The sequence below is a fragment of the Paroedura picta genome, chromosome 11 (assembly GCF_049243985.1).
Source record: "Paroedura picta isolate Pp20150507F chromosome 11, Ppicta_v3.0, whole genome shotgun sequence".
Lineage (NCBI taxonomy): Eukaryota > Metazoa > Chordata > Lepidosauria > Squamata > Gekkonidae > Paroedura > Paroedura picta.
In genome coordinates, this window is record NC_135379.1 from 60,660,901 (window position 1) to 60,680,529 (window position 19,629).

The following is a 19,629-nucleotide window of genomic DNA, read 5'->3' on the forward strand; positions in this document are numbered from 1 at the left end:
TCAACACTGCTCATACTATTAGACCTGTCAGCAGCGTTTGACACAGTAGATCATGAACTCCTAGCTCACCGCCTAACCAGTGCCGGGATACAGGGGACAGCCTTCAAATGGCTGATTTCCTTCCTCCAGGGTTGCAGACAGAGGGTAGCGATATGAGAGAGTATCTAACTGGCACCAGCTCCCATGTGGAGTCCTTCAAGGAGCCGTCCTCTCTCCTATCTTATTCAACATCTTTATGCACCCCCTGGCTTAGCTGGTGCAGAGGTTTGGGCTGGGTTGCCACCAATATACGGATGACACCCAGCTCTTCCTCCTGATGGATGACCGCCCTGACTCTCCCCAAGAACCCTTAGCCAGATGTCTGGAAGCAGTGACAAATTGGATCAAGCAAAGTCGCATGAAGCTCAACCCTGCAAAGTCCTGTGGTTGAGTAGGAAGGGACCATGGGAGGATGTGCGTTTGCCCACCCTGGATAGTGTGCAGCTCGCAGCAACACACTCCGCCAGTAACCTGGGCGTGATCCTGGATGCTTCTCTTACAATGGAAGCCCAGATCACAAAGGTAGTGCAGCTGGCATTTTACCACCTCCGCCAAGCCAAACTACTAGCGCCCTACCTGGACCCAGAGCACCTAGCCCCAGTGATCCATGCAATGGTCACCTCTAGACTAGACTTCTGCAACTTGCTCTGTGCAGGCCTACCCTCATCCTTGATCCGGAAACTACAACTGGTGCAGAATGCTGCGACCAGGATCCTCACCAAAAAATCATGGAGATCCCACATCCGGCCGATACTCCAACAACTCAGCTGGCTCCCAGTTGAATTCCGGATTAAGCTTAAGGTTTTGGTAACCACCTTTAAGGCCATACGTGGTTTAGGCCCGGTGTACTAGAGAATTTTATCTTCCCAATATTGTTGTTATTTATGTTGTGTTATAAATTGTTTCTTGGTTGTTGTGATGTTGTATTGAAACTTGTATGTTATGGATTATTATAATGTTTCATGTAAAATTACATAATGTTCCACGTAAACCGCCCAGAGATGTAAAGAATGGGCGGTATAAAAATCCAAATAAATAAACAAACAAACAAATAAATAAATAAATACTTTTGATTTTATTCGATCTTCAATCTGGAGCCAACGCAGCTGGGAGAGCACTGATATAATATGTACATGGGGTCCTGGTAAGGATCCAATCAACTGCATTTTGGACCACATGGCACAGTCCCCTTTCCCCAGGCTATACCACTTCAGAATAAATGTGTATGTGGGGGGAAGAACCCATATTTTAACACTTCTCTATCATACAGACAAAAATCTGCACTAGGGCATTATGAATACTGGGATGTTAGGAAAGGAATCCATTAGTCTATTTCTCTTTACAACATTTTGATCCACAACCTACAATCTTTAGTAAGGGACCCAACTAGATGCCTTTTCTGGCTGAGCAATAAAGACGTAAGGGAGGGTGAATGCTCATTACTTACTATACTCCTGATGTATAAACTGGCTGCATGGCTTGGTAGAGCTTCAGAAATGGCTGACAAACTAGAAAAGAGAGTTGAACAATATAGAAACACTGCAGAAAAGAAATTACTGCAAACAGAACAGGAGTACTCGCAAATACAATGCTTTGATTGAGCATAATTTCTGTTCAAAAGGTAGCCAGAGGGAAATATATCCATTTGGCTTTGGCTGCTCCCATAGGTAGCTGTGTCCTGTAGAATCATTTCTCAGGTGGGTGGAAGGACAGCTGCCACATTGTTCTTGGAAACTATTACAGTTTATTCTTTTGTACTAGGCTCAATGTCACAGGTCAGTCAGGTCTCAGCAGTGTTGAGGACTCCTCATAGGAAGTAGCAGCCGGCATAGTCAGACCAGAGGCAGAAGATGACAAACAAGGAGAGGAAGTACAAGGACACCAAGACTTATTACCGAGAGCTTGTACAGAGTCACCTCCCTCCCCCCTCTGATTCAGCAGGTGAAAGCCAGCTGCCTGTTACCAGCCCTCCAGGATCACCTACACCATCAGACAAGCAAAAGCACATGTTTAGAGCAGAGCTTATGGCTAGACATCAGCTACCTGCTGAAAGTGATGATGAGTCATTACAGGATTAAGTTTGAGTAGCTGGTATTTAACTATAAAGCTGCTTGATTGATGTTGTGGAGGTAATGTAAGCTATAGGCTCACATCTCCTCGCTTGAATCCTGAATGCTGTGATTTTTTGACCAGACTACTGTACTTGCCTGACTTCTGGAATCCTGAATCTCGGACTGAAATGACTTTGTATCTTGTCTCCTCCCTCAGCTTTGGTTGTTTGGAAGAACAGTGAAGGTTGCTGAAATCCGATACCCACACCTGGCTACTCAAATGGCTACTCTCAATTTGGGATAGGAAGTTATACCCTTCCCCTAGGAAAGCTGATTTGCACCCAGAGGGGTTGCCAACCAGGAACTGATTGCCCTTTGGCTAACCTGTTGGAGAAAGAATGCTACCAGACAACCAGAGTTGTTCCAAACAGGAAGGATTTATCTGTACCCATTCAACAGAATGATATTCTTGATAAAATCTTCAGCAGCCACCTCCACAAGACCTAGCCAGGATACCTCAGGGGAGTTCTTCTTAAAATACTTCCTGGTCTTCTGGAAGTTAATTGCTAGGGAAGGAGAGTTATTCTGGGCTGGTGCTAGGAAGTTTAGATACAATCTGACAGAGAAATCTGCAGTATCCCACTTGAGTTCTAAGATATGAGAATGCATTGGAGAAGCCTTACCAGTGGCATCTCAATGAGTCTTCTCCAACCATTAGTGGAAAAGAAGGAGTAAGGAAGCAGTTGATTGACAATGCTGGGATGTGGTGGGTAGAGCAAGAAGCAAATCTATGCTAACGTGGGGAAACCAAAGACATGGGATGGATTTCTACCTTTGAGCTCAGGAGATTATGAGGCTGCAATTAGCGCAGGATGGTAACCTATCTGAAGAGTTATGACCACACATTCCATAAAGAACTAGGGATAAAGACAACGGTGTGCAACATAACTCACCCCCGGCAGCATCGAAGCCTGGGATGCCATGCAAGACGACATAGTGCAAAAAGAGAGGGGTGGTGTTCATCTTCACAGACCCAGAAAGGAGGCCACTCAAAAAGTGCACATACCTGAAAGAAAGAGGGACCATCATTGTGGGTAAACAAAAGCACACAAAACAACATCAGCCCATCTGGACAAAGGAATCCATAAAAAATGGTAATCTGAAAGAAACTGGGATGCAGACTCATAATTGTTATGAGCTTGATATTGTTAGGTTGTATGAACTGGATGTCTGTTTTACATGATTGTAAACTGATGCGAGCCAGCTCACTGAGAGTGATATAAATCCAATAATAAATAAATAATCTTGGTTATTTGTTTGTTTGTTTATTATATTTATATACCGCCCTCCCCAGAGGCTCAGGGCGGTTTACATAAAACTTATAAACAATGCATGAAACAATCTATAACATAGAAATAACCAGGACATTAATACTAATAACTGATAACTGTAACAGTGCAAACAATGCAACAGTGCAATAGTGTAAACAGGTCCAGAGGGCGCTGATGGGAGTTCTGGGAGGGAGGGAGGGAGCAGGGGCCCTTCAGACACTGTTGGTTATGCCTGGTCTCGAAGAGCTCCCTTTTGCAGGCCCTGCGGAACTGTTTTAGTTCCGTCAGGGCCCTGATCTCCTCCGAGAGCTCATTCCACCAGGTGGGGGCCAGGACAGAGAATGCTCTGGCCCTGGTCAAGGCCAGGCGGGCTTCTTTAGGGCCAGGGGCCATTAGCTGGTTGGTGGTGACGGAGCATACAGCTCTTTGAGGGGCATAGGCAGGGAGGCAATCCCTCAGGTACACTGGGCCCTAAACCGCGTATGGCCTTGCAGGTTATTACCAGAACCTTTAGCTATGGTTTTATGCTATGGCTTTGACAAGAGGACTCACAGACAATCATCCGATTCACAGGTGCCCATGCTAAGAAGCAATGACAATAAATATCACCTGTAATTCTGCAGTGTGCAATTGGTAGTAATGTTGCAGTAGGCAAGATCTGCAATGTGCATAATTGAGCAGAATATAAAGGGTGTCCTGAGGGGGGCATCAGAAATGTGTATTTAAGGCACTGGCAAACCACCCCGTATTGAGTCTGCCATGAAAACGCTGGAGGGCATCACTCCAAGAGTCAGACATGACTCGGTGCTTGCACAGGGGATACCTTTACCTTTACCTTAGGATAGGAACTTCCTGCTGATATTCAAATGATGTCCACCATTGGTTCAACAGGAGACTTCCTGCCCTCTGAGAGAAGGAGGAGAAGAGGAGGAGGAGGAGGAGGAGCAGGAGCTGGTTCTTATATGCTGCTTTTAGAAGAAGAGTTGGTTCTTATATGCCGCTTTTCCCTACCCAAAGGAGGCTCAAAGCGGCTTACAGTCGCCTTCCCTTTCCTCTCCCCACAACAGACACCCTGTGGGGTGGGTGTGGCTGAGAGAGCCCTGATATCACTGCTCGGTCAGAACAGTTTTATCAGTGCCGTGGCAAGCCCAAGGTCACTCAGCTGGCTGCATGTGGGGGAGCGCAGAATCAAACCTGGCATGCCAGATTAGAAGTCTGCTAACCACTACACCAAACTGGCTCTTTTAGTCAATTTCTTTATTGTTATCATTGTTGCACACTCCCCTGAGCCAATCTATGAGGGCAGCATATCCGTTAAATAAATAAATAATTAGATAAAGTGAATAAGAATAATTCTGGAGTACCCCCGTGACTCACGTTACCAATCTTTTGTGGTGGGATCATAGAATCATAGAATCATAGAGTTGGAAGGGGCCATACTGGCCATCTAGTCCAACCCCCTGCTCAACGCAGAATTAGCCCTAAGCATCCTAAAGCATCAGGGCCTGAACTATACAAGCCTAGTCCAATGCGTGTCTCATTCTAGCTCCCTCTTCCGAATGCTGTTTCAGCATCTGCACAAAACTACAGGTATGTCCAAAGGGCCACAGGTGAGAAATCAGACAGAATAAGGAGCTTTGAGCGGGAGAGTCACTCATTTAACCTGCTGATTCTACTACATCCAACCCATACGGTTGCCATGAAGGTGCTGAGGCACAGGCCGTCAATTCCTGCCAGAGGGTTTCTGGTTCTCATGGCTGCTTGTTTGCAGAAAAGAAAAGGCTGCTAGAAAGCAGGACTGTTGATCCTGCACCCAGACCATCTCCCGGGGCCACTGCAAACATCTCCATTCCTCTTGCTCCCACGGTGTCCTGGGAAGCAATGTTTACAAATGTTTACGCAGCCCTTTCTAATAAAGCAGCACTTTTTTGTGGACAGACAGCTGAATGGGAATGGAGTTCCCCAAGCTAAATATTTATTAAAATGTAAAAACCATGAGGAAACGTGTTGTTATTTTTCCACTGTGTGGCCAGCTGCATATGTCTCCAGAGAAACAAGAGCAGCTTACTGGGAAAGTTTTTTACACAGAGGGGGAGAAGCACATCTGATCACCCGACTGGTTTTCTACACAACGGTAGAAATGGCTAGTGAGGCCTCTCTCCTTAAACAACGGTGAAAATTGTTGCATTCTGGACGATAAAGGGACTGGGTAGCGAAGGTGACCACAGATACCAAGCCATTAGATGGACCTCTTCCTTCCTTTTCCCTTTGGCTTCAATAAGTCAGTCAGTCTATCCTGTTGCTCTCTCCATTCTGGAATTTCAAAGCTCTCCGAGGTAATCCTGAACTGAGTAGCACTTTCAACTCATGCCCATCAAACATGGGTGCTCTAGGCAACTTCTTTAGGAGATATTGGCTGGGTTCCTTGGAGATGTCCGATGAATCTTGAGGCAGTTGCACCTCCTGGACTCCAATATCAGTACAATTTTTTTCCTGAGAAGCTCCTTTAAATCGATTACTTTCAAAACAGATCATGTATCTTTTGGTTGATTCTTGTGTACTGTTGCTTTGAAATGGCTGTGTGCCTTTTTAAGAAGAGTGTCCTTATCTGGGCTGCGAGTCTCCGACATCCCCTTTTCCATCTCCAAAATTTCAGATTTCTCTTCTGCTGATGATTTCCAACCTTGTTTAGTGCTGTCATCAACCACTGTTATTGATCCATCAATCCTGTTAAAAACTTCTTCCTTGCCGTCTTGGATCTCCTTGAAAATATTCTTAAGCAAACCTTCTGTAAATGCTTTCAAATTTTGGGTTTGTTTCTCTATTAGATGGGTCATTCTTTTTAACATAGACATGTTTTAGGCTCATAAGTCAGCAGGCAAGCTCAGACAATATTGCAAATAGCCAGGAGAGGTCCTCTACAGTCCTAAGCAAAAGCGAAAGTAGTCCTCTGATGTTCTTCAGTGTAGAATGAAAAAAACTAAAAAAAAACCAACACACACTTTTCTTGGATGCTTTAGGATGCTTTGGGCTGATCTTGCGTTGAGCAGGGGGTTGGACTAGATGGCCTGTATGGCCCCTTCCAACTCTATGATTCTATGTCGAGCAGCTTCTGGTTTCAATACTGGAGGTAGATTTTCATTTTGCATAGGCAAACTTCTGCGGCTGCAAAAACACACCAATGTCTTCTCCACCTTTGTCCAATGGGCTGCTTTATAGGGTAGGCAAACTCTTTTGTGCAAAGTTCTTGGGGCGAGTACGCTAAGTGTACAATCCTAAACAGAATTATAACCTAGTAAACCCCACTCATTTCATGGATTGACCTTTGTGATTTAGAACGGGGTAGGACTTGGAATGGGAGACCTCCAAGGATGTCCAGGGGTGCTCTCCAGGGGCAGGCAATGGAAAGTCACCTCTGACCATCTCTCCCCTTGGAAACTTTACAGGGTCCCCATAAATCCGATAAGTTTGATGGCATTATACATTTACATTTTTGGTTACCGCGATAACAGAATCACAGGGGGAAAGGCATGACTGATCAATGAGCCTGCCAAAACACATGACAGATGGTTACTTTTAGCAGCATGAAGCTAATATGATCCTTGATAGCAGGATCTCATGAGGCACACAACTAAATCTTGAGTTTATAAAATCTCAGATCCATCTGGGTCATGTTAACCTTGCAAAGAAAAAGATATAAGCAGCCAGGAACGGAAGGATGGTAAAGAGAAGTTAACAGAGGGAGAAACTCAGGAAAATGCCGTTGTGTTGTGATAAAGAAAAATAGAGTATGTTAAAAGAAAATTTAAATACCTTTTCTGAGACGGTTGCATTAAAGCAGATACTTTATCATCGAAGAATTTTTTCATGGCAAACCTGTCTAGGGCTTGATCCGCACTGATAAAGGAGAGAAAGGAAAACGATCATCATGCTGTGACATAATGGCAAGAAGTGGAGGACAATTGGGTGTTAACTGGCCAATGAACTTTCAGCTCAATTCTAAGCAGAGTCATATCCTTCTAATCTAAACCCTTTGACTTCGGTGTACTTCAGCGTAATTCTGTTTGGGATTGCACCAGGAGCTACAGATCTGAGAGGGACATTTATTTTATCAATTAACAAGCCACTTTACGTGCATCTCGAAAATGATTTATAATGGACAGTCCTGATCCAAATAAAATTGATTATGCCCTTCCCCCGCCCCGCCCCGCCCCCCAGTAGGCCCTTCCCTAACAAGAGAACAATTTTCTCTCTTCGCTGAAACATTCCTGCCTGTGACATTTGCGTGGGATTCAATAATAATTAAAGAGCACTCTCTCTTCTCTTTTTCTTAGGGTTGTGCGCTTCAGGGGCTGAAGGAGCCATTCCAGCCTGGAGCAGCCAGCACCATGGTGCTGGCTGCTTCAGACTGGAATGGCCACTTTGGGGGCTGAAGCACACAACCCTAAAATGGTCTTTGTGATTCAGTTTGAAGGAACATGGCCCCCCTTCCTCGGTTTATTTTCTGTTGCCTAGAACTCAGCATCCATTTGTCACAGCGACTGGTTAGCAGCCGAACAGACACTGTGCCTGCATGCATGGGATCGGCCTTTAAGTGCCATGCTTTTTCAAACACATCTTGAGAGGCACCTGTTTGGGCATTTACATACCAGGACTGTCCATTTTAAATCATTTTCGAGATGCACGTAAAGTGGCTTGTTAATCGATAAAACAAATGCTGGAAATGACAGCATGTGCCCACAGCTACCCTCTACCCCACCTATGAAAAGTATCAACCTGAACTGGGCTGTTTGTTTCCTATTTTACTGACTGTGGTATCTTCCTGGCTACATGACTTTCTTGCTGGAGACAAAGGTGATTCTCAGGGCAATCCTACAAACATCTAAATCTGGGGCCTCCCGCCCACCCCCCGCCCTCCTTTCCCCTTCCGACTCCTAAATCCAGTATCTTACTGGCTCTTAATTATTAATAATGGTGCGATAGTGATTAATTGTGGCTTTATTTTCATCTGTTTTTAGGCTGCGTAAACCGCCCCAGTCCGACCAAGAGGGGCAATATAAAGGTAATGGTAAAGGTATCCCCTGTGCAAGCACCGAGTCATGTCTGATCCTTGGGCGACACCCTCTAGCGTTTTCATGGCAGACTCAATACGGGGTGGTTTGCCAGTGCCTTCCCCAAGGGGCAATATATACATTGATAAATAAATAAACACTTTCCTGGGAATAAACCCTGCTGAACAGAGTTCTAAGGAGAACTTAGATGATCACCCCAAAGACAAAAAGAAGAGCTGGGTTTTTTTTTGTATCCTACTTTTTTCTACCCAAATAAGTCTTGAAGTGACCTACCCTCCCGTGACATCCTGTGAGGTAGCCAAGACAAATAGAGCTCTGAGAGAACTGTGACTGGGCCAAGATCAACCAGACGGCTGCATGTGAAGGAGGAGTGGGGAATCAAACCAAGTTCTCCAGATTAGAGGCCACCAAACTCAATCACTACATGGCTTTCAAGTGATACAAGTTATGTTAATTTGTCACACAGAATTCAAATGAAACCATCAAGAATTTAGTTCTCTCTGCTTAATTCTGTCATTTTTGTCTAGACAACCCTTCCATGGATGACATTTCTTGGTCATACTTGGGCAGTGATGCTCTGCGTTCTTGGTCCTTGAGGAGGGGCAACAGTGGGAGGGCTTCTGAAGTTCTGGCCCCACTCATGGGCCTTCTGATGGGCCCTGAGTTTTGCCCCCTGTGTGACACAGAGTATTGGACTGGATGGCCCACTGGCCTAATCCAACCTGGCTTCTCTTGTGTTATTTTGGAAGAAGGAAAGAGGCAACTTAACAGTTAGCAAAACATCTGGTTTAGCCTTTAGACAGATGCACTCCGGGTATATGAGCCAGCCAATTACGTATTTTTCCCCATCCTAATTTAACGATTTCCCTGTATTCTGCACGGGCTGGAGTGCTGCTCAGTTGAAACGGGGCCGGGTTGGAAGTAACAAAGCAACCAGGATCTCAGACTTGAAAGATATGCCAACATTTATGTGGGGCTTCCCTTACCTTGCAGACACATTTGTGAAATGCATATAGGATGATATCACTACTCCAATTCTTCCTTTTCCACCCTGCCAAAAAAGATTTAAAGAAGCAACGCCATACTATGTTATTTAATCCTTACACTCCAAACGACAGGTTAGAACTTCCAAGACTCAGTTGTTAGTGCTCTCCCAATTCTTATAGTGACCAACATATTTTTCATTACACGTGGGAGATCAAAGCTACCCACCAGAATGGGGAGAAATAATCTTTTAAAAAACAAATTTATCAGCCTGGCCTCAGTAGCATCCTGCATGTGTATTTCCCCCACCCCACTTTTCTTTGGCTGTTTTAAGACATGCCTTGGCAGCTTTGTAATTTCTGGCAAGATGTGTTAGAGAGAGAGAGAGAGAGAGAGAGAGAGAGAGAGAGAGAGAGAGAGAGAGAGATGGAAAGTGCTTTTTCTTCTATCAGGTATTATTAGCCTATTTTCTTCTGACGCCGAAGATTTATAACAGCGACATAATTTAATGAGCATCTTCACAACGCTCTCCAACCTGACTGCACCAAGAGCAGTCAGTACAAATTACCCCCCACCCCACATAATTCCTGCTAGATGCAACTTGCTTCCAAATTATGGAGCAGACAAATTAAGCAAGGGCATAGAGGGAGGCTTACAGGGACAATAAATCAAACCGCAGCACGCTGGTCTATTTATTTAAGAAAAGGGGAGGGAGGTGGAAATTATTTGTTCCAAAGTGAACGGTTGGCTCTTTCCCAAAAAACAGCTCATATTATGTTTTTCTTCTATATTCTAGCTTTAAAAAAGAAGAAGAAACTCTAGGGAAGGGGACATAATTTAGAACAGGGGTAGTCAAACTGCGGCCCTCCAGATGTCCATGGACTACAATTCCCAGGAGCCCCCTGCCAGCGAACGCTGGCAGGGGGCTCCTGGGAATTGTAGTCCATGGACATCTGGAGGGCCGCAGTTTGACTACCCCTGATTTAGAAGAAGAACCAATGATTTAGTTTAATCCTGGCCTCCTCAGTCAAAGGACTTCTGTTCGCATGACGGAGATACGTGTGCCTCATGTGCTCTCCAATTGCTGCTAACTTATGGTGACTCGAAAAGTGAGTCTGATGACACCTTGAAGACCAACAAAGATTTCTTCAAGACGTGGGCTTTCAAGACGAATTTCTTCAAGATGTGGGCCCTCTTGCTCAGACGATAACAGAAACAGGAACTCTGATAAAGTCTGACCATCCAAGTAAACCGCTCTGTGACAGCCGGCTTTCTGACAAAGCCGTTTACTTGGATATTGTGATGCATGTCGTTTGTAATACAAATGTCTTTTCACTTTATTAATACACTATTTGGGGCACTTGTTTGTTAAACATTGCTTAATGTCTGCTCTGTTCCCATTCCTTGATCTAGCTTTACGGCAATTTACTATTCAGATCTCAGAGGCTCAGCAGATTGGGCTCTGGTTAGTACTTGGACGGGTGACCACCAAGGAAGTCCAGGGTTGCTGTGCAACAGCAAACTACCTCTGTTTGAAACTTGCCTTTAAAACCCGGGGAGGGGGATATTCTCCAGGAGTCGGCCACAACTTGGCGGCCCTTTCCAACACCCCACCAGAACCCATCTGTTTATGCACACCTGCCACAGTGGGCTTCCTTCCTATACCACCAACTGTCCCGGGCAAACCTATGACTGGCACAGGATGATTTCTCATCGCAACTCACCAACAGCATGCGAATACGAACCCCGGATAAAACTCACCCGGCAATGGATGACCACCACATGCTGCGAGTCACTGTTCAGCCAGGACTCCATGGCCTTGCAGATAGTGCACACTTTATTCAGCGGTGGAGCATGCAGGTCGGGCCAGCCCACGTCCATAATCTGGGATGAAGGAGAAACATTTTGCAAATATATTTATTAAAGGCAGGCTTTAGACAGTAACTGAAGATGCAGAAGGCTACACAGATGTTTGGGTTTTTTTGAAGACTTCCCCCTTTCAATGCCAGCTTCCATGCCCTCAATCAGCCCAATGTCCAAGTCTGCACCCTGCATATTGCCCCTTTGCGTACACACAGGGCTCTCTGGATTCTGGCCATATAAATATACTCTTAACAGCACACACTTCTTAATCTTCCCCTAATACCTGAGCTGCAAAAAACAGTGGAAAGGGGACATTTTTTTAAACTCTCTGAAGCACTGAATAAAATTCACCAGAACTAAGTTTGGGTCCTGTGTACCTTTAAGAGCAACAAAGTTTAATCTTGGGTATAAGTTTGTGTGCCACTAACTCAAACTTCGTTCTATTGCTTCAGAATGAATACCCGCCTGAATCTAAAATACATCAGCAAGGACATAAAAAGGCACACAAGGCTGTAAGATAAGTTTTTGTTCCACTAATTTCATGCAAAGGAATCTGTTTCATGGATAAGTCCCACAGCAATGGATTTATGTACATATAAAACTCCATGATCACAGAAACATTGAACCACATACAATGTTGGAGAAGTGCAGAAATTCTACCAATAATTGTGAAGTCTGTTCATAAAACTAATGAAAATTTCAAGAGTCTGCGGGTTCACTACAGACTGACGTATTTGCCCTCACTATCATTCCTGTGACCACTAGAGGTAACCTACTAAGTTTTGCATCCTGCTCACCAAGCAGCTCTACATGTTGGGAGGAGCACAAGCCAAATTTTTGTGATTTGGTTCATGGCTGAACTACAAATTGAGCCACAAATCAGTTCGTAAACCGAACTGGTTCATATCAGTTCAGGACTCATTTATACCCCTCCTTTCTGCTCTCTGCAAAAAGCAATAGCAAGCAGAAAGAAGGGGCTTAAATAGAGTCAATATTATTACTATTATTATAGCTTTACCTTTATTATTAATAATAATGATGATGATGATGATGATGATGATGATGATGATGATGATGATAATAATAATAATAATAATAATAATAATAATAATAATAATAATAATAATAATAATAATAATAATAATATCCTGCCATTCCCAGGTCAGCCCAGGGCTGCTCGACATCAAATTTAAAACAATCAAATATATCTACATATTCAGAATAAATAGTATGTTCACAATCCAATCCGATAAAAATTTTATGGCATTTAAAATGTAAATGAATGATACCCTTGTTCTGGAAAGGCATTTGTTATATATAAGATCCTTTGGAAAAATGTCTTAACTACAGGTTTCTGCCCAAATTCCAAAACTGATTGCTAAAGTATCTGAGAATATACTAATGGTGAAGTTGCAATATTGTGGTAAGCAGAAAGCAGGGGGTTCAATGGACCTGAGCCATCTCTCCATATTGCAGAGTTTGGCCCTTACCAATCCATTCCTCTCCTTATTCTAGAGGTTATTGCCATAAGCAACACAAGGGCCCCAATGTTGCAGGCCCTAAAGAAAACTGGACTTGTACATTTCTTGTTGTTTAATTTCAGAAATTGATAAAATGTTGACCGTGAGCACTCAGTGAAATGATACAATACCTTTGGATTAAGTTTGGCAAGGTCAAATCCTTTCTCTGAGAGATTTAATACCTGCATTAAGTAAAAAGAGAAGGGACACAAAATTTTAAGTGTTGCATTTAACCCAAGTTACAACCAAGTTAGAGAAATGTTTTAAACAATTAAAAGGACGTTTAAAAGCAACTTTTAAAACCGTAAAAAAAAGGTAAAGGTAAAGGTATCCCCTGTGCAAGCTCCGAGTCATGTCTGACCCTTGGGGTGACGCCCTCTAGCGTTTTCATGGCAGACTCAATACGGGGTGGTTTGCCAGTGCCTTCCCCAGTCATTACCATTTACCCCCCAGCAAGCAAGCTGGGTACCCATTTTACCGACCTCGGAAGGATGGAAGGCTGAGTCAACCTTGAGCCGGCTGCTGGGATCAAACTCCCAGCCTCATGGGCAGAGATTTCCGACTGCATGTCTGCTTCCTTACCACTCTGCGCCACAAGAGGCTCATTTAAAACTGTGCAGTTTGTAAAACCAGCGTTTGAAAAATGGACAAAACGAAAAGGACTTTTTCCATTGGGGAATGACAATGAAGATTAGGCAAAACTGCCCAGGGAAGATTTCCATGGTTTTGGTGCCATAACTGAGAAGCCTTTTCTCTGGTTGGCTGCCGTGTGAAGCAAATTGCTGAACTGGATGGACTCAACATTTTTCAGAAATGCAGTTAGTAACACTGAGTTGAATCCAACTAGCATTTCTACTTGTGAAAAAAGGAAGGGCGAAATCCTCTTTGAACAACAAAAGAGCATTGCTTACAATCTTGGGATCTGCATGGACAGTCACCATGTATAGGCTTGTGCGATTCGGCCGCTGAAGCGGCCGTTCCCTCCGGGCACAGCCATCGCCGCGCCGCGGGGGGGCAGTGCTGTCAGCGGCGTGACAGTGGGTGCAACCACGCAGGCGCGGAATTCCGCGCCTGCATGGTTGCGCCCACTGTCACGCCACTGCCGACACCGCCCTCCCCCCCCTGCGGCGCGGCGCTGACTGCGCCCGGAGGGAACGGCTACTTCGGCAGCCGAATCGCACAAGCGTGGGAACTGTAATAAGGCCGAGAATTGGAGAAGACTCAGTGGAAAAGTTGGAAGGATCCAACCCCCATTTCTCGGGCCTTTTCACATAGCTATAGAATCTGATCTGCCAGTTCAATTTGCCATGTACTGAGCAACAACTGATCACAGGTAGGGTTGGGTGCTTTGGTGGCCGAACCAGCCGTTTGCTCCCACTGCAGCCAGCGCCGCGCCATGGAGGGGAGGGAGGCACGGGCATCGGTGCACCGGCAGGCACACACACACCTTCGTGTGCCTCCCCTCCCCCCCCTCTCAGTGTGGCAGGAGCGAACGGCCGCTTCAGCTGCCAAAGCAACCAACTCTAAACAGGTCTTTCCAAATACGAAACACACAACGTTCCATTCATACTTTACATGTGGTGACACAACTTCAAAACACCTCAGGTGCACACTTGACAAAGCCATCCCTCAAAAGAGTTAATTAATGAGATCACAGTCACTGGAATGAAGAAACAAGTGGGCCGATGAGGAGGCCATCCCAAGGCAATTACATCTTATCTTACCAGGTAGTTGTCCCCATGTTTGGATTTAAGCATCCGCGTAACATCCTGGAGGTTGTGCAAGTAGGTTTCCTCTGAGCAACTGGTGGGGAAAGAGAGCGCAATGATCCGCTCCGTGATGTAAGTCAAGTCCAGTTCATAACCTTCCTCCATCATGTGATCAAAGTCGGCCGTTCTGTGGAGGAGGAAGGGAGGGGTAAAAAACCTTAACAAGTAGAAATGGCTGTCTCAGCCTCACAACCAAGGAATCAGCCACTGTCTACAACTCCAAATGCTTCCAATCAAATCCCCATTCATAAACTACAGAAACTACAGAAAGAGTATTGTATCCATTGGCTGCAGAGGAGAGGACACGCAGTAATGGGTTTAAACTTCAAGTACAACGATATAGGCTAGATATCAGGAAAAACTTTTTCACAGTCAGAGTAGTTCAGCAGTGGAATAGGCTGTCTAAGGAAGTGGTGAGCTCCCCCTCACTGGCAGTCTTCAAGCAAAGGTTGGATACACACTTTTCTTGGATGCTTTAGGATCCTTTGGGCTGATCCTGCGTTGAGCAGGGGGTTGGACTAGATGGCCTGTATGACCCCTTCCAACTCTATGATTCTATGATTCTATGTTTCATTAAGCAGACTTCTCAGCCTTCCAGGAGAGAGCTCACCACTCTCCTTCAAATAAAAACCCAAGGATGGAACACCTCAGAAATAGAAACAAAGCCCCACAATGGGCTCCCCTGTGAAGGTTATGGCCACAATCCGAATCAGGGCTCCTCTGCAGCTGCAATTCAGCAATAAAAACCACACCAGACAGTGACTCCTCTGGCTTGAGCATGGAAGTGCTGTCACTGCTCCTAACCACTACGCCAAGCTGGCTCTCAAAATATATATTTGCACATTGCAAATCTGCATATTAACAGTCCTGAATTGTGATTTTAAATCTTGACTGTTCTGTTTTTAAATGTGCTTTATTTTATGTATTTTCTCTATATCGTAAGCCGCCTTGAGCTCCACAAGGAAGAAAGGAGGCTAATAGATGTTTGCAATCCCTGAGGGTGCACTACGTACTGTCAAGTCACTTCTGACTTCCTACTGCTAAAAGCCTTGCTCGAGTCTTGCAAACGGAGGGCCGTGACTTCTTTTATTGACTCAATCTGATTCGTGTTAGGTCTTGCTCTTTTCCAGCTATCTTCACCTTTTCCTAGCATTATAGCCTTTCCCAATGGATCTTGGCTTCTCAAAAAGTGGCCAAGGTATGAAACCACAGTTTAACCATATTAACTTCTAGGGAGAGTTCAGATCTGACTTGATCTAGAACCCGCTTATTTATCTTCTGGGTGGCCCACCGTATTCGTAAAATTCTCTCCCAACACCCTGCCGGAGTTAAAACAATTTTGCAGGGCCTGCAAAACAGAGCTCTTCCACCAAGCTTCCAGTTGAAGCCAATGAAACAACAATACTAATTAGGGCCCCCAGAAGCCCCCTCCCTACCACCAGTTGCACCCAACAGATACAGCACAGGTAATGTGACCATATGTCCCGGGAATGGCGGGACAGTCCCGGGATTTCCTGATTAGTCCCGCGTCCCGAGGCATTGTTAAATTGTCCCGCGTCCCGAGGCATTGTTAAATTGTCCCGCGTCCCGAGGCATTGTTAAATTGTCCCGCGTCAGCATGGGCCTCCCAAGATGGAGTCCGGCTTTTTTTTCTTTGTCTCCTGGCGTTCGTGGCCCGGGCCGCGCTGTCCTCAGCGTTTGCCTTGCCTACCCCAGCTGTGCATAGACTCAAAGCCCTGCCCTCCAGTGCTGGGCTCAGCCCCTCCCACCACTCACTTTCTGCCGCGTTTTGATTGGCTGCCGCTCGGACTCCGCCTTCTTTGTTCGGCGGGTCCAGATCAGAGCGGCAGCACGTGGAGGAGGCTAGAGAGCTGGCCCGTGGAACTGCGAGGCAGAACGAGGTCTTTTTCCTTTGTTCTGCCTGGCTGCCTGCCTGTCCCAGTGAGTCCCTCCCCGCCCAGCCAGCCTGGCCGGACCGAGGCACTCCAGCATTTTACAACCCCTCCCCCCCAAAAAAACAATGTTTGTATTCTTTGCCCTGCCTGGCTGCGTGCTCCAGTGAGTCTCTTTCTTCCCCTCCCCCTGCCCCGCCAGCCTGGCCGGACCGAGGCACTCTAGCACTTTAGGGGGGGGGGGAGCCAAAAAATTTGTATTCTTTGCCCTGTCTGCCAGTGAGTCTCTCCCCGCTCCCATCCCCTCCAGGCCAGTGGAAAGGCATTTTAACGGGGGGGGGGGACGCTGTTTGTATTCGTTGCCCTGGCTGTGTGCTCTGGTGAGTCTCTTCCTCCTCCCCTCCCAACCCAGCTGAAAGGTATTTTAGGGGAAAAAACCCGGTTTGTATTCTTGGCAACCCCTGGTGTCTCCAAGCAGTGCAGGCCTTAGGTTATTCCAGACCTCCAGGCATAGCCTCCAAACATGGGGACAGAAAATCAAACAGATAGCCAGGCATAGCCTGGAGGTTGGCAACTCCCAGTCAGTGCTGTCCCTCTTTCTCAATCTTTAAATCTGGTCACCTTAAGCACAGGGAAACTCCTGATCCGGCCATCCATTAAGCCACAGTTGCTTATTGTTAACAGATGCAGGTTAAAGAGCTTAAAATGTTATTGTGTTGTAACATTCATAATGTTATCTTTAAACCGCTCCTGTGGAGAGCTCTAAATAAAACAGTAAGGGCTAAAGGGGAGGAGAAAAGGGTGGGTCAAGTCCGTGATAAAAACTCGGAGGGGCCAATCAGGAGCCACAAAGCTCCTGGGCCAAGTGGCCAGTTGGGAGCCGCTACTTGGCCTGTCTGCAGCTGTGCGCTCAAGCGAGTTGCCTGTCCTCACTTCTGCGCTGCCCCAAAGGTAAGTTGCCCAGGAGGTGCAGGCCTCGCCGCCGGGAAAGGAGCAGGCCCGCCACGTCGAAGACCTTGGCCCGGGAAGGGGGCTGGCGGCAAAGGGCTGCTCCTTTCCCATAGCCCGCCAAGGGACCTGGCCCGGGGAGGGGAGCAGCCGCCCAGGTCCGTGCGCTGGGAAACGGCCGGGCCCGCCGCGTCGCCCTGCTCCTTTCCTTTCAGCCTGCCGAGGGCCCTTGCCCGTGGACACAACTGCTGTAAGACGAGCAGGGCCTCCACACCGCGGCCCTGCTCTTTGCCCACCGCCACCGCACTCACCTTGGCCAGGGGGGCGGCCTGTGCACCCGCCGGTGGCCGCGGCCTTCTCCCTGGCCATGATGCGCCTGCCCGTGAGTGCGGCGGCCCACCCAGCCTTCTCCCACGCCCTTGAAAAGCCTATTTTTATAACTGAGCTTTTCTACTAGTAATTTCATAATTGCCCATGTATCCTTTGTACTGTACCAGTATTGTAAACCGCCCCAAGCCACAAGGGAGCGCGGTATAAAAATGTAATAAAATAAAGCAAATAAAATATCACAAAGGAATGTACAGAAAATCAAACACTAAAGAAACGACGGAGAATTAAACTTGAAAACAAGCATTCTGTCCAGTACCTTGCACTGGTCCCCCCTCCCCCAAGAAGTAAGGAAAGGCAGGGGCAGGATTCATTGCTATAGCATCTTCTTGGAGCTAAAGGTCAGCATTTGAGCTGGAAAACACAGAATTAATGCACTGTGATTTTCAAAGATAATCACTAGCATTGTTCTAAAGTGACCTTCAGAGGTATGATGGAGCTCTTCTCGAGAAAGCCGGGGCAGCTAAGAATCAGTCAACTTTTTGAAAATTACTTACTCTGAGAGTTTGTCACAGCAGAAAGATGAGCTTTTCAAAAAACTGCTGGAAGCCTGAAAACAAGATAAAAAAGGCAATTAGTTTCCCCTGACATTTAAACAGATCATCAACATGGCATTTATACATTTTTCAAGGCAATTTCAAAATACTCCAAGAGAGCATTTGGAAAATACTGAGGCTCTGTGTATTGAGCTGAACAAAAAGAACACCTTTATTTATAAAGATCACCATGTTGACATCATTCTTTTGAAGTCTATAAGTGAACTAAGATCTTTTGTTGTTTTGGGGGTTTTTTGGAGGCGGGAGGCGGCGGGAGAAAGGGCTTACTCTGGGAATCTAATTTTATAAACTACAGAAACAGAAATGAGTGACTGCATTTGGATGAGGGCCTCAAATCTGAGCACTAGTTGGAAATTAGCACACGACTGCCCTGCGATATTGCACTGTGAAATATAAGCAAAGTTCTCATGCTCAGGTGCACTTTATTCACCCCCATGACTCTCTGTCTGATTCTTCTGTCCATCTCCGGATCCCAACCTTGTTAAACCTGTGAGCGCTCTTGGGATACTGAGAAGACATAATGGCACCACCACAAAATGGCTGCCAAGATGGCATGGTCAACCACAGAATGGATGCTATGGGGCCAACAGGTTCCAAGCCAAGCGCCTCCCAGTGATGAAGGGAACGGTTTTCCCAATGGGCCTTCCATCGTCGATACAGTGGTGATGTATCCTGGTCTGTATCCTGTCTTACTGAGGTGGACGAAAGCCGGGATAGGCTCTTGGCTTCATGGAGAGATGCTCTGAGGGAGAGAGAAGTGGGCACCAAAGCAACAGAGCAGTAGGCACCATGTCAGGGGTGACTAGTTAGACGCATCATTGGTCTGACTCGGTGTAAGCCATCTCATAAAGACATAAACCACCCTACGGTAGAATAGCAATTCTTGAGTTCAATGGCTCCTTAGAGCAGCATTTCTCAACTTTTTTAACACTGGGACACCCCAGAATCATTCTCCAGGTTGTCGACCCCTGGGGGTCCGCAAACTCCTGGTTGAGAATTCCTGCTATGGACACATCTTGCACTTTCATAGTCTTTTTTGCAAAGTAATGGTCTTACATGAAAACCCATCTCCTAAGATTAATTCCCTATAGGATCTTTCAGAGTCTGGAGGGGGTCACCATTGGTGGACGTTTCATGTGAGAAGGTGAGTGACAACCTTTCAAATACTTAAAGAGAGCAATCACGTCCCCTCTTCATCTCCTCTTTTCCAGGCTGA

At 46.0% G+C, this 19,629-nt stretch overlaps 1 protein-coding gene across 14 annotated transcripts in view; it reads right to left on the bottom strand.

The window, feature by feature from the left end:
• The window catches only part of TNS3 (tensin 3), a 258,750-nt gene that overhangs the window by 108,959 nt on the left and 130,162 nt on the right, over positions 1-19,629 (bottom strand). For all 14 annotated transcript variants that reach the window (XM_077303191.1, XM_077303190.1, XM_077303189.1 and 11 more), the window contains 8 exons: positions 18,354-18,406; positions 14,585-14,756; positions 12,992-13,042; positions 11,239-11,361; positions 9,480-9,544; positions 7,235-7,318; positions 3,044-3,156; positions 1,487-1,547 (listed from right to left, as the gene is read on the bottom strand). In XM_077303191.1, the coding sequence (XP_077159306.1) occupies positions 1,487-1,547; positions 3,044-3,156; positions 7,235-7,318; positions 9,480-9,544; positions 11,239-11,361; positions 12,992-13,042; positions 14,585-14,756; positions 18,354-18,406 (722 nt within the window). The remainder of the gene's footprint in view (positions 1-1,486; positions 1,548-3,043; positions 3,157-7,234; positions 7,319-9,479; positions 9,545-11,238; positions 11,362-12,991; positions 13,043-14,584; positions 14,757-18,353; positions 18,407-19,629) is intronic.